The sequence below is a fragment of the Peromyscus maniculatus genome, chromosome 23 (genome assembly GCF_049852395.1).
Source record: "Peromyscus maniculatus bairdii isolate BWxNUB_F1_BW_parent chromosome 23, HU_Pman_BW_mat_3.1, whole genome shotgun sequence".
Classification (NCBI taxonomy): domain Eukaryota; kingdom Metazoa; phylum Chordata; class Mammalia; order Rodentia; family Cricetidae; genus Peromyscus; species Peromyscus maniculatus.
The window spans coordinates 38,992,120-39,006,589 of record NC_134874.1 but is presented as its reverse complement, the minus strand read 5'-3'; the positions used below and the strand labels follow the sequence as shown (position 1 = coordinate 39,006,589).

The window sequence follows — 14,470 nt, the reverse complement described above, 5'->3', positions numbered from 1 at the left end:
GGGTTCAAGGGAGAAACTGCCTTCATGAATAAGGTAGGGAGCCATCAGGGAAAACATCAGAAATCAACCTCAGACCTCCAGCCCCCACACATACACTCACATATACACAGAATTACACACAGGTGAACATGAAGACATCCACAAATGCATAACACACACACACAAAAAAAAACCCAAAAAGTTCATAGTAACATAAACTCATAGAACATAAAACATACTTAATCTTTATTATCTGTCCCCAGAGGAAGGACCTTGTAACATGGATGCTCTTTCACACACATAGCCTTTTTAAAGTAATATACAAACATGTCCAAGCAAGTTAAATTATCAAAGCTAAATGTTTACATTCAACAATGGAGACTAAATATAAAATAAATAAAAACTTATATTCACAAAGATCTAGGGTTCTGCTACCCAGATATAAGACAAATAGACACATAAATATAATAGATTTTAAAAGGTAAAAATTCTCCATTTAATGAAAATAATTATGGATATATAAACATTATAAGAGCTATGATAAAATACAGGAGCAGCATGTTCCCAAAACTGGAACCATTATAAAACTAATATGCTAATTATTCCGTAGTGAACATGTAACAATACAATGAAGTTTATTTATTAATAATATAACAAAACTTGTTATGTATATTGATAATGCAATAAAACTTGTGACATGTGAAAGTTATTACAATTATATAAATCAAATACTATATTTTGAAGGTAGGTCCCTCCTCATCTGAGCCCTGAATGCCTCCTTCAACGGCCTGAGACTGTGAAGACAAATTATAGGAAACCACTGGGCCTTCAGCTGCTATCTCGGGGAGATGAGACTGAGGACATTAGGCATAACATCTAGATGGTGCCGCTGAGTAGAATGGGCCCTGGAGGAATCCTGACTTCTCATTTCCCCTCCAGAGCCCCTACATGTGTTCCCACCCCCAGGAGCACAGTGTGGTGATTCCATTCCACTCCTTCTAGAAGAATCTGGGTTCTTCTAGTCTCCTGTGCAAGGCCGTCCTCTCTTCTTTCCCCCAGCAGTCCTTAATGTTGGCATAGAGTGTCTCCCTCAGGCACAGGGATCTGGTGGGAAGAGGGAGGCCATGTCAGACTTCATACATGCAATTCTTCAAGCAAGAACAAGAGTTATGTCCAAAGTCAATCCTAACTAGAGGATTGAACATTTGACAGATGGGAACTTATGTCGAACCCTTCTTTGTTTTGTCTGTTGTTCTGTGGTGCTCAGGGTCAGGTGCTGGGGCTGACACATGGAGGCTCTACCATGGAGCAACTCTGGCTTTTAACACTCGATTCTTTAAGTGTGTGTGTGTGTGTGTGTGTGTGTGTGTGTGTGTGTGTGTGTGTGTGTAGATGACTGCAGAAGCCAGAAGAGAACATCAGATCCCCTGGAAAGGACTTAGAGGCTGTTGTGAACTGCCCCTCATGGCCACTGGGAACCAAGTCCTGTTCTCTGAAAGGGCAGCAAGTGCTCTCTCTTAACTTAACCACAGAATTATCATTCTGTCTGCCTAACCCTGATTCTTTTTTTTTGTTTGTTTGTTTGTTTGTTTGTTTTGTTTTTTTTGTTTTTTTATTATTATTATTATTATTATTTTACAACACCATTCAGTTCAACATAATAGCCACAGAATCCCCTGTTCTCCCCCTCTCGCCCACCCCTCCCCCCAGCCCACCCCCCATTCCCACCTCCTCCAGATCAAGGTCTCCCCCGAGGACCGGGGTTGACCTGGTAGACTCAGTCCAGGCAGGTCCATTCCCCCCTCCCAGACCGAGCCAAGTGTCCCTGCATAAGTCCCAGGATTCAAACAGCCAACTCATGCAACGAGCCCAGGACCTGGCACCAATGCACAGCTGCCTCCCAAACAGATCAAGCCAACTGACTGTCTCACCCGTTCAGGTGGCCTGATCCAGTTGGGGGCCCCTCAGCCTTTGGTTCATAGATCCTGTGCTTCCATTCATTTGGTTATTTGTCCCGGTGCTTTATCCAACCTTGGCTTCAACAATTCTCGCTCATATAAATCCTCTTCTTACTCACTAATTAGACTCCCAGTGCTCCACCAGGGGCCCAACCGTGGATGTCTGCCTTCAGATTCCTCAGTCCTTGGATGGGGTTTATGGCACCAATATTTGGGTGTCTGGCCATCCCATCACCAGAGTAGGTCAGTTCCTGCCGTCTCGCGACCATTGCCAGCAGTCTTTTGAGGGGGTATCTTTGTGGATCTCCATGGGCCTCCCTAGCTCTCTGCTTCCTCCCCTTCTCACCTTCTCATGTGGTCTTCATTTACCATGGTCTCCTATTCCTTGTTCTCCCCCTCTTTTCTTGATCCAGCTAGGATCTCCCACTCTTTCCCTCGACTGTCGCCCTTCTTTGTTCCCACTCATGACCAGGCTATTCATGTAGATCTTGTCCGTTTCTCCGTGTCTTTTTTTTGGGGGTCCCGTTTTCCAGGTAGCCTCACTGGTGATGTGAGTAGCAGTCTAGTCATCCTTGTTCCACATCTAGCATCTTCCTATGAGTGAGTACATACCATATTTGTCTTTCTGAGTCTGGGTTACCTCACTCAGGATGATTTTTTCTAGATCCATCCATTTGCCTGCAAACCGTGTGATGTCGTTGTTTTTCTCTGCTGAGTAGTATTCCATTGTGTATATGTGCCACAATTTATTTATCCATTCTTCAGTTGAAGGGCAACTAAGTTGTTTCCAGGTTTTGGCTATTACAAACAATGCTGATATGAACATAGCTGAGCAAGTGCTCTTGTGGTATGATTGAGCATTTCTTGGGTATATGCCCAGGAGTGGTATAGCTGGATCTTGGGGGAGATTGATTCCCAATTTTCTAAGAAAGCGCCATATTGATTTCCAAAGTGGTTGTACAAGCTTGCATTCCCACCAGCAGTGGAGGAGAGTTCCCCTAGTTCCACATCCTCTCCAGCATAAAGTGTCTTCAGTGTTTTTGATCTTAGCCACTCTGACAGGCGTAAGGTGGTATCTCAGAGTTGTCTTGATTTGCATTTCCCTGATGATTAGGGAAGTTGAGCAATTCCTTAAATGTCTTTCAGCCATTTGGGATTCCTCTGTTGAGAATTCTCTGTTTAGTTCTAAAGCCCATTTCTCAATTGGACTGTTGGTCCTTTTGATGTCTAATTTCTTGAGTTCCTTATATATTCTGGATATCAGTCCTCTGTCAGATGTGGGGTTGGTGAAGATCTTTTCCCATTCTGTAGGCTGTCGCTTTGCCTTGTTGACCGTATCCTTTGCTCTACAAAAGCTTCTCAGTTTCAAGAGGTCCCATTGATTGATTGTTTGTCTCAGTGTCTGCGCTACTGGTGTTATATTTAGGAAGTGATCTCCTATGCCAAGGCGTTCAAGACTATTTCCTACTTTTTCTTCTAGCAGGTTCAGAGTAGCTGGATTTATGTTGAGGTCTTTGATCCACTTGGACTTAAGTTTTGTGCACGGTGACAGATATGGATCTATTTGCAGCCTTCTACACGCTGATATCCAGTTATGCCAGCACCATTTGTTGAAGATGCTTTCTTTTTTCCATTGTACACTTTTGGCTTCTTTGTCAAAAATTATATGTCCATAGGTGTGTGGGTTAATGTCAGGGTCTTCAATTCGATTCCATTGGTCCACATGTCGGTTTTTATGCCAATACCAGGCTGTTTTTATTACTGTAGCTCTATAGTAGAGCTTGAAGTCGGGGATTGTGATGCCTCCAGAAGTTGTTTTATTGTACAGGTTTCTTTTAGCTATCCTGGGTTTTTTGTTTTTCCATATGAAGTTGAGTATTGTTCTTTCCAGGTCTGTGAAGAATTGTGTTGGTATTTTGATGGGGATTGCATTGAATCTGTAAATTGCTTTTGGTAAGATTGCCATTTTTACTATGTTAACCCTGCCTATCCATGAGCATGGAAGATCTTTCCATTTTCTGAGATCTTCTTCAATTTCTTTTTTCAGGGACTTAAAGTTCTTGTCATATAGGTCCTTCACTTGCTTGGTTAGTGTTACCCCAAGGTATTTTATGTCATTTTTGGCTATTGTAAAGGGTGATGTATCTCTAATTGCCTTCTCAGCTTCTTTGTCCATTGTATATAGGAGGGCTACTGATTTTTTTGAGTTGATTTTGTATCCTGCTATGTTGCTGAAGGTGTTTATAAGCTTTATCAATTCCTGGGTGGAATCTTTGGGGTCACTCAAGTATACTATCATGTCGTCTGCAAATAGGGAAAGCTTGACTTCTTCCTTTCCAATTTGAATCCCCTTAATCTCCTTATGTTGTCTTATTGCTCTGGCTAGAACTTCAAGTACTATATTGAATAAGTATGGGGAGAGTGGACAGCCTTGTCTCGTTCCTGATTTTAGTGGAATTGCTTTGAGTTTCTCTCCATTTAATTTGATGTTGGCTGTTGGTTTGCTATATATTGCCTTTATTATGTTTAGGTATGTTCCCTGTATTCCTGATCGCTCCAAGACTTTTATCATGAAGGGGTGTTGGATTTTGTCAAATGCCTTTTCTGCATCTAGTGAGATGATCATGTGGTTTTTTTCTTTGAGTTTGTTTATATGGTGTATTACATTAATGGACTTTCGTATGTTGAACCACCCTTGCATCCCTGGGATGAAGCCTACTTGATCATGGTGGATAATTGTTCTGATGTGTTCTTGGAGTCTGTTTGCCAGTATTTTATTGAGTATTTTTGCATCAATGTTCATGAGGGAGATCGGTCTGTAGTTCTCTTTCTTTGTTGCATCCTTGTTTGGTTTAGGAATCAGGGTAATTGTAGCCTCATAGAAGGAGTTTCTAACCCTGATTCTTGATCTGAACTCTGAAGTATTATGCTCAATTGTAATTCTCAACCTTTGGTAACCTTGATTCCCGAATTCACCTTGTCTTCCTAAGGTCAGGCCCAGCACCCCTCTTTACAGCCGTCACCTGAGGCCCACTTTCAGAATGTGACTCTGAATTAAGGGCTTCACTGGTTGCTTAAAATCTGGACTTCTAGCCATGCTGTAAACATCACTAACATGTTACCATCTTGACCCATGAGCCCCTGTGCCAAATCCTAGCCCTAACCCCTGAAGTGAGGCTATAATCCTCTACATAGAACTTGGCTGTTAACATGGGATGGAAACCAAACACCGCTTCATCTTCTGCCCAAAACTGTAACTCTAATTGTGGGTTGGAATTAGTCCCTGACGGCTGATGAAATGTCTCAGAAGGCTGTGAAATGCTTTGCCCCAAGCCTGGTGACCTGCCCAATCGCAGTCCTTGTAACAGTGCCCACTTATGAGGTCAACTGAGTGGCCTCTAGGCACATAGCCTGTCTCCCCAAGATCATGTCTCCCTGGTTGTTCTCTCTCTCTCTCTCTCTCTCTCTCTCTCTCTCTCTCTCTCTCTCTCCTCTCTCTCTCTCTACCTCTCTCTCTCTCCTCCCCCCCCCTCTCTCTGTGTGTGTGTGTGTGTGTGTGTGTGTGTAGTGATGGGACAGATACATCTATGCTACTGGCTAGGCTATTTCAAAGGATGGAGGCGAGTGTGGGATGAGGGTGGGTTAAGTGGAAGCTTAGAGGTTTTCTTAATTAGACCACAGACAGGACTCCACACCTCAGAGAACACCAACATACCTTCCTCAGGCCGATGACTTCAAGCCTCTATGGATTTATGGTTCTAAGTTCAAGTTGGTGCGATCTCGTGCCCACACCCACAGCTCTGGGTTGTAAGCCTGGATCTAGAGAGAGAATCGGATCCCTGAGCAATGTCATGTGCCCCCTCCAACACCTTTACGCTTCCTTTTCAGCTTTAAGGTTTCCCATTCCCCAAATCCCACCTCCCATATTCAACCGCATTTCTCTCTGTCTGTCCAGCCTGCCCTTCTGCACCCCATGTGCCCCACACCCACCTACCTCTTCACACTCCTCCCGGGATACCCAGATCCTCCAGCCCATGGACCGAATGAGCTGGAACCGCAGTTTGTGGAACATGGGGCGCTGGGCATAGCTCTTCCCATAGAGGAAGTAAAAAATGTCTTGTTTAGGGGCCTGGTTGTCCTCCTCCATGTCATTGGCCAGGTACCTGGGGAAGAAATTAGAGTGTCGTGAAAGGCTCAGGAGGACCCAGAAGGAGGGCCAGCGGGGCACCTCAGCACGGGGATCACATCAACCGAGCAGACAAGTCATTGGCAGAGCCCAGTGCTATTTCTGCGGTTCTCACCAGAGAGCTGACTCCACCCTCTCCCTTCCCTGGACATGTGCTGTGTCCACACACCTGTGTCCTGCCCCAGAATGAGCATCCCAGAGTCAGGCCTGACCCTGCTTGTCTTCCCTCCTTGTTCTCTCCTTGATGCTCAGCTGACATTTCTGAGATCTGCCCCAGTGTTACCTCACATTTTGTGACACTAAGGGCATGCTTTCTGGAATGTGTTAAATGAACCGCTGAATGAGTGAATAAATGAATGGAAGTGATAGATAAGGCATGTGCAATGTTGATTACTTCATTGACTGAGTTTATCACAGAAACACCTCCAAAATAAAACAGAATTGGGGCTGGAGAGATGGCTCAGAGGTTAAGAGCACTGACTGCCCTTCCAGAGGTCCTGAGTTCAATTCCCAGCAACCACATGGTGGCTCACAACCATCTGTAATGAGATCTGGCACCCTCTTCTGTATACTTAATAAATAAATAAATACTTAAAAAAAACAGAATTGAAGTGTCCCAAGAATGACTGGATGTTTGACAAGCTCTTGCTTTCAACAAGTGTCCACTGTGATGGGACTGAGAAAAAGGAGAGAAGACCAGAGGCTACAACCTATCTCATATTTTTAGTATGTGTGTGTGTGTGTGTGTGTGTGTACAATTAAGCACTTACATTTAGCTCGAAGTCAACCCTAAGTTTTTCCTAGGAGCTGTCTACCTTGTTTCATGTAACAGTCTCTCTCCCTGGGACCTCAATCTCACATGCTAGGCTAGGGGGCTGCTCTGATCCCCAGGTGATCTTCCTTTACTTGACCCCATAGCCCTGGAATTCAAGCACCTGGCTCACTACTTTCATGTGGGTGCTAAATCTGAACACGTCTTCATGCTTGCATGGCAAGTATTTTATCAACTGAGCCATCTCTCCAGCCCTTGTCAAATTTCTAGCTGGTGTTAGTTTAAAATAATAATAATAATAATAATAATAAAGAACAGTTTAAGGACATTTATGCTACAGGGACAGGCCAGAGGCCTACTTTGTGTGATACACACACACACACACACACACACACACACACACACTCAGGGCAGGGGACAGAGACCAACTGGAGGAGGCAAAATACTCACAGAGCCAGGAAGAAGTGGATTGGCCTAAACTGCCAGGAGAAGAGCCCTGCACGGCTGAAATAAGCTATGACCATAGACAGGAGGTACTGATGGAGAGAGGAGACAGGGGAGGAGAGGTCACACCCTGGAGGGGGAGAAGGCAGGGGCAGGGAGGGGGAGGCTGAGGTGGGTGACATGAGGCTCAGAGAGGAGCCCAGAGTTTTGGGGGCCTGCTGGAGTGGGGCAGAGGTGAAAGGGACTTCCAGGTGGGCCAGGCCAGAGGGAGCAGGCCCTCGTTGCTCCAGCATGGCTGGCCCTGGGGCAGTCCTGAGGGAGAGCTTAGGACAACAGGGACAGGGAGGTCTTCGCCCGTCGGGAACAAAGGGTCCCAGAGAACTGTGAGAGGAGAAGAGGCAATTCCCAGGGTAAGATGGCGACCGTGGGCTCAGATCCCGAGGACCCCAGTGAGGCATGGGCCTCCTGTCCACTCTGTGAGACACTGCCGGGCCCTGAGGGGAGACACTGGCAGGATATCAAGGGTCAGGACCGTGTGGCTTCAGAGACAACTGTGGAGGGACAGAGGACTGTGGGTCAGGGAGGTCCCTCCCCAGGCAGGAGAGGATCTGGAGCCCAGCTCAGCACACCTTATCAGACACTCTCAGCATCTTGTCCCAGGCCAGGAATTTTTTCACCACGGGATCCTCTGTGAATGAAGCACATGTGTCATGGTGTGAACTGGAACAGCTTGGGAGAGAGGGCCGTGAGAACCCCCTCCCTGGGGGAGGATTCTGGTCAGAACTGGTGTGAGACTGACATTGTTGGCCTATCCACACCATATCCTATAAGCCAATCTAATAAATACCATGCGCTGAGTGTGTGTGTGTGTGTGTGTGTGTGTGTGTGCTTCAGTGCCTGTCACGTGGTATTTTAAAGACTCTGTGGTTACTGGCTGTCTAGTGCCAAAGAATCAGCTTCCATTAATAAAAGATCAACATCGTTGTGCCATTATCTTCTGGGAAGTGTATTCCCAGGGCCAGCACACAGATGTGGCCCAGGAGAAGGAAGGCTGTATCTCAAGCTGGTAGTAGAACACGGTGATGTGTAAGAGTTTCCCACGTGGTACAGCTCTTTGATGAGATGAAAGCTGAAGAGCTGAAGGACCTTCATGGAGTCCCTGAGACTGGACATCATGTGACATGGTCAGAGTCCTGACGCGAGGCCAGCAATCACCTTGGTGAAGTTGCAGACCCAGTTACAGCAGACACCCCAGGGTACTGGACATGCTAGGACTGTGTGATGACCCCCAAGGACAGTGACAGACGTGGACCTGTGCCTATGAGACAAGCTGTGTGTGGTGCAGAGGGTTGAGTTGAAGAAGTGTAAGATAATGAATGTATCCCAAATGTCAGACATTGAGCTCAGGATTTGATCTATACTGCTGGATTTTGGTTTTTCTTAAGTGTGGTTGTTTTTATGCCCAGTTTCCTTCATTTTGGAGTAAAAAGGTGTTTAACTTGTTTTTCATTTTACAAAAGCCTACAGCTAAGAGACCTTGGTTATTTCCAAATCATTTCCCCTTTAAAAAATTTGAACTTAAAAAAAAAGGTGAGACTTTTACAGTTGTACACTATTTGTATTATATCAACATAAGATCTTGGGGACAAACAAGAAAGGAAAGGTTATGCCTTAAGGTGATATGTTTATGTACCATGTTGACAATAGGGGAAGTCTTCTAGTTAACTTCTGGTCTCCTCTTGAAATAGTCCAGAGTTACCTGAGGGACTTAATTTGGAGATTGTCTCAATCAGATTGACTTGTGGATAAGTTTTGGGGTAACTTATGATTGCTAATTTACATAGGAGGCTCCAGCCCACTGTGGGTAGTACCATCCTTGAGTAAGAGACTCTGAGACTCTGGAGAGGAGGCACTGAGTGAAGTTTAGAGTATCAGTGGCATGCATACCACACTTCAGGTGTATTTTTATGTGTGTGTGGCTCTGGGATCAATCCAGGAGTGTAAATGTGTGAAAGAAGACTCTACAACTGAGCTGCATACCCATCCCAGGACCAAGATATTTCGACACACCGTGATCCCCTCTCATTGCATCAAATGCACCACATCACAGGCCAGAAGCACTTACACTGGCAATCCCATGTGATGTCATATGAGGGTGGGAATGTGACTGTGTTGCCCTGATGTGGATGAAGACACCTCAACTCAGCAAAGTCAGAAAGAGGAAAGTTACAGTCTTCTTCCTCACCTCCATGTGAACCTTTGTCAACTCTAGCCTAAGCCCCTGCCACCTATGGGTCCCTAAGAATCAACTGAGCTTGAGTCTCCCAGGCTGACAGAGCCCTGGCTGTGAGAGCAGCTTTCCCATGAGGAAGGAGGTTGACCAGACGTTCCTTCTTTTGCCTAAGGAGGGAGCCATGCAGGTATCACCTACCCAGCAGCTTGGCAAAGACTTTGTGGTGTTCAGGCCTCACTGTAGACACACGCTGCCTCTTTAGCTTCATCCTGAGCCCACACAGTGTCTCCACTGACCACACTGGCTCGGGTTCAGGGTCCCAAAGCTCTGCAAGGTCATCCTCAGAATCCGATGACAAGTCCCTCTTCTTCTTTGGGCTGGCGGATGGAGGCTGGGGGATGGCCTCCACTCTTGGTTCTAAGTGAAGAAACCACACCCCTGTGTGAAGCTCTGGCTTTGCTGACCTCAGCCCTGCCTCCTGGCACCCCAAACACCCCAAACCTCTTCAGCTTCTGCCTGTCCCCAAACATTTGTGCCTTTCCCTCTGTGCTAATAGCTACCTGCCCCTCATCTTGTCCCCATCCCCTCTCCCTGTTCCTCAAGACTCTTCCTCATTAGACATGAATTGTCCCCATGAAAAGGAAGTCTCTTCCTGTGTCCCCTCTTCTCTGTCCTGTCTCTGAGTCTTGGTGCCTAACCCCTTCCTTGTTCTGTAGATTTTCTGTCCATGTGACATCTGTGTCTGACCTGTTCTCTCTGCTTCCCTCCTCCCTTCTTCCTTCCCTACTTCCTTCCTTCTATCCTTCCATCCTTCCCTCCTTCCCTGCTCCCTCCTTCCTTCTCTCCTTCCTTCCCTCCTTCCCTCCCTCTTTCCCTCCTTCCTTCCTTCCTTCCTTCATTTCTTCCTTCCTTCCTTCCCTCACTCCCTCCTTCCTTCCGTGTCCTTCCTCCTTGCTGTCACCCTCTCACACCTCTTCTCACACAGTTCCCTCACCTGATGGTCCTGAGATCTCCCCATCCACCACCACCCCAGTTAAGGACCTGGTGATGCCAGGCTGAGGACTCTGTTCCTCAGAACACAATGACAGTTGGCCAGTGGTCACGATTCTCCCAACCTGTTTCCTCCTGTCCACAAATCCCAGACTCTGATCTGTCCCGCCCTCCTCCCTGACTCTCGCTGAATCCACACATGATGTCCCTTCCCCCATGTAGGGAGAGGAGAGGTGTGGAGGAAAGCTCCAAGAAGATACTGTTGTCCCCCGAGCTGCCCACCACCATGGAGTGCTTCTCCTCCAATCAGGAGGGCGGACGCCTGTGATGTCATCAGCCTTCCAATCTGGCAACCAGTTTGAAATAAAACACGTGTAACTGACAGACTGATGTGTCTACTTGGTTCTGAGGATTAGGGGTCAGTCTGCATCCTGCCACTGACCCACACTCATCCAATACCACTCACCACATCTCTTCTCTTTGCAATGTGTGTCCTGGGGCTGCGTTCTCCCCACAGCTCAATGAGGCATTTTGGTTCACCTACCCTCTGCACTCCCATTTGAAACCTCAGCCTCTTCCCCATTATATACTATTTCTCCATTTGGTTAAAAAAAGGAAATTTTTTAAATTTTTTATTAATTAACTAAAAATTAAGTTTGATTTTTGAGACAGGGTTTTGCTCTGTATCTCTCACTGTCCTGGAACTTGCTTTATAGACCAGGCTAGCTCAAACTCAAAGATATGCCTCCTGGAAGAAATGTCATTCTATAATTCTTTATTCCCCTTCTTTGCTCTGTAGTTTTCAGCCCTGGTGACATCCACATCCCATTGCCTGCCCTCCCCTTCTCCTGTCTCTGGCATCCAGGGCTCCTCCTTTCTTACTTCTATGCCCCTTCTCCTTATGGCCACCCGCTCACATCTCTTCTCACCCTGGGAACCTCCTCACCTGATAGTCCTGGGATCTCTTCATCCACCACTGGTGAGGACACCGTGGTGCTAAGCTGGGGACACTGTTCCTCAGGTGTCGAGGATGGGTCACCGGAAGCCATAATTCTCTTAGACACTTCCTTCTCATCTACAAATCCTAGACTCTCGTCTCTCCCACCCTCCTCCTGGACTCTGGCTGAATCCACCTCTAGTTCTCCCTTCTGTAACCTAGGGAGAAGTCCGGTGTGTAGCAGAGCCTTGAGAAGGTGAGTCTGTCCACCGTGCTGCCTAGCTCCACAGGGTTTGACCCTTCCAATCAGGAGGGGCGGAAGCCTGTGAGGTCATCAGTCTTCCAACCTGGCAACCGGTTTGAAAGACAACGTGTGTAACTGATGGGTTGATCTGTCTATTTGTTCCGAGCATGGTTGTGCAGGTTTGGAAATCTGTAGTTGAAGAATGCAATGGGGATTCTAAAGAAAGCAAGATCACTGTAGCTGAACACAACAAGGTGGAGTCTTTGGGAGACTTTTGCAAGATGATGGAGATCTGACATGCGGGGTGGTATCAGGCCAAAGGTTCTTATCTGATGGCACCTTTGAGCCAGTGCTTCTGGCTGGTGAGTGATGACCATAAATGTAGTGTCCATATGAACATGAAGACCTCAGAGCAAAGTTTAGCCTGGGCTTCTACCCTTAGCATCTCTATGCCTTGCTGGGCCTGCCCCTCTAACATTTCCATTGTGTCCTCTGGTGAATATGGTCTTTAACCCTTGAAGAAATCTTCCAATGCTGTGACTCCTAAAATCTAGTGAGACCCTTGGGTACAGAGGATGACTGCTAAGGGTGGATTTTTGCTACCTGTGCTCACAGGATTCAAAACTGACTCTCTCAGCTGGTTAAGTTTACAAAGAGGGGAAAATATATGAAGTGACAGTCTCTGGATTCAGACCCCTGAAAAAGAGGCCAGCCCCAAGGCTCACTGCCAAATGGACAGAATGGTGGCATCCCTTAACAGAAGAGTTGACATTCAGTGTCTAGCCTGCTTATATTTCTGTTCCTGTGATTAAATATCCTGATAAAAAGTAACTAAGTAAAGGAAGGGATTTATTTCAGCTGGTAAGTCCAGGTTACAGTCGGTCACCGTGGAGAAGTCAAGGCAGCATCAAACAGCTAGTGACATCATGTCTGCAGAGAGATACAAATGCATATATGCTATCTCACCAACTTGTCGTCAGTTTGATTCCTTTACTCTTAAACAATTCTGAATCCCCGTTCCAGGGAATGGTACCACCCACAGTGGGCTGGTCCTCCTCACATCAATTAACTTAGTTAAGGCAATCTCCCACAGATATGCCTATAGGACAACCCACCCATGGAAATTCTCTTTCCAAATTATTCTAGATTGTGTCAAGTTGACAGTTGAAGATAACCATCAAAGCACCCAAGAAGGCAACCTACGATAGGGCACAGAACAGAGGACCAAAGGGAATCAAAGTACCACGGACGCCCAGTCATGGATCGAGTACATTCATTGTACAGTGGGAGATGCAGCTAGTAGCCAGGAGTCCAGGTGCTGCCACGTTATCTGTCTTTACTAGTGTCTCACCAGCTACCCAGGCATAGCTGCCATCCTCTGTCTGACGTGGAAGCACACGAGGATAAATACCCATTGACATTTGGAGGTGTGAGCATGACCACGATATTGTCACTTTTGCTCCACTGCCGAATTCAAATACAGGCTATGCTGATCAGCAGCAAGTGCTGGGCAGGATGTCCCCACCCACACTGCTGCCTTTCCAGAAACCACCTCTGCTCTGGCCTCAGCTTTACACATGCTTTTCTGACCAAATCACAAACTTTTCCTCAAGTCTTTCTGCTCTGCTTCTGACAATAATTTTTACTTTTAAACCTGGCTAAAAGCAGCCTACAATAACTACACCATATTCTACATGCAATGCTGTCTCAAAAATTGCTTTACCACATTAGTTAGTACATTATTATCTTGGATTTTTGTCTTTTGCTATGATCAAAATGCCTTGAGGAAAGCAACTTAGGGGAGAAAGGACTGATTCTGGTTTACAGTTCAACAGTATAGTCAGTCGTGGCAGGGAAGTCCATCAGCAGGAGGTAGAAGTAGGTGGCTGGTCACACTGCATCCACAGTCAGGAAGCAGAGAGTGGATGATACACGATGCTGTTCAGCTCCTTCTTCATCTTATACAGCCCAATATGCCCTGTCTAGGGGATGGACCTGCCCACAATGAAGATGGGTTCTCTGACATCAATTAATGTAAGATAATTCTAGACTCAGTCAAAGCAACTGGACATGGTAGCTCAAGTCTGTAATCCTAGCACTCAAGAGGCAGAGGCAGAAGGATCTTCTGTGAGCTGGAGACCAGCCTGATCTGTTCCAAACCAGACAAAGACACATGGTGAGGTCCCCTGAAAAATACAAAAACCAAAACAAACAAACAAGAAAAACAAAGTCTTAGGGCACAGGCAAAATATTGACAAATTCCTTTCCAGAATGTAATACAAATGGCCTCGTGCAATTTCCAATACATGTCTCATTCTCACTTGAAACCTCTGGGTGTAGTCTACACTTTGTGAGTATCTACTAGGATTCATGTCTTTTGAACTCACTCCAGGGTCTCTCACCAAGTTGGGTTTACAACATCCTAAAACTTCTCTGTTGTGCAGCTCCACACTTCTTCTGATTTCTCTTTCAAGTCAGCTCTAAAGGCTTAGAAACCACAAGGTCAGTTTTACCACAGCAGAGGCCCCGCTTCCCTGGCACCTGTTTTCTCTATTAATTGCTTTTATATTCATGTGACGTAGGCACCTGAAAAGGGACCATTTTATTTGACCTCATCACTTCAGAGGGTTCAGTCCATAGTCCCTTGGCTTTATGGTTCTGGGATCACGGTGAGGCAGAACATCATAGTGGTGGGATTGCTGTTCCTTGCAGGGTAGACAGGAAATG

General features: G+C 46.2%; 1 protein-coding gene across 2 annotated transcripts; it reads right to left on the bottom strand.

Annotated features, from left to right (window-relative positions):
• Window positions 1-208: 208 nt before the first annotated feature.
• On the bottom strand, window positions 209-11,782 carry LOC121826418 (speedy protein E4A). 2 transcript variants are annotated; one of them, XM_076560961.1, is made up of 7 exons: window positions 11,509-11,782; window positions 9,771-9,989; window positions 7,969-8,027; window positions 7,346-7,431; window positions 5,932-6,100; window positions 5,653-5,756; window positions 209-1,083 (listed from the first exon to the last, which is right to left on the bottom strand). In XM_076560961.1, exons 1-6 carry the CDS (start codon window positions 11,609-11,611, stop codon window positions 5,688-5,690), a joined length of 705 nt encoding a protein of 234 aa, XP_076417076.1. In that variant the 5' UTR covers window positions 11,612-11,782; the 3' UTR covers window positions 209-1,083; window positions 5,653-5,687. The 2 variants fall into 2 exon arrangements, with proteins under 2 accessions (XP_076417076.1, XP_076417075.1); XM_076560960.1 differs by lacking the exon at window positions 11,509-11,782 and adding an exon at window positions 10,567-10,872.
• Between the last annotated feature and the right edge of the window lie 2,688 nt (window positions 11,783-14,470).

Bases quoted from the DNA above. Each gene is read 5' to 3' on its own strand.
- LOC121826418 (XM_076560960.1), bottom strand. From the start codon at position 10,780: ATGGGGGAAGGGACATCATGTGTGGATTCAGCGAGAGTCAGGGAGGAG. The intron at 8,028-9,770 runs GTAGGTGATACC...CTTCATTCACAG, and splicing joins AGTCTTTGCCAAGCTGCTGG to AGGATCCCGTGGTGAAAAAA. The intron at 5,757-5,931 runs GTAGGTGGGTGT...TTCTCTCTCTAG, and splicing joins CCCGGGAGGAGTGTGAAGAG to ATCCAGGCTTACAACCCAGA.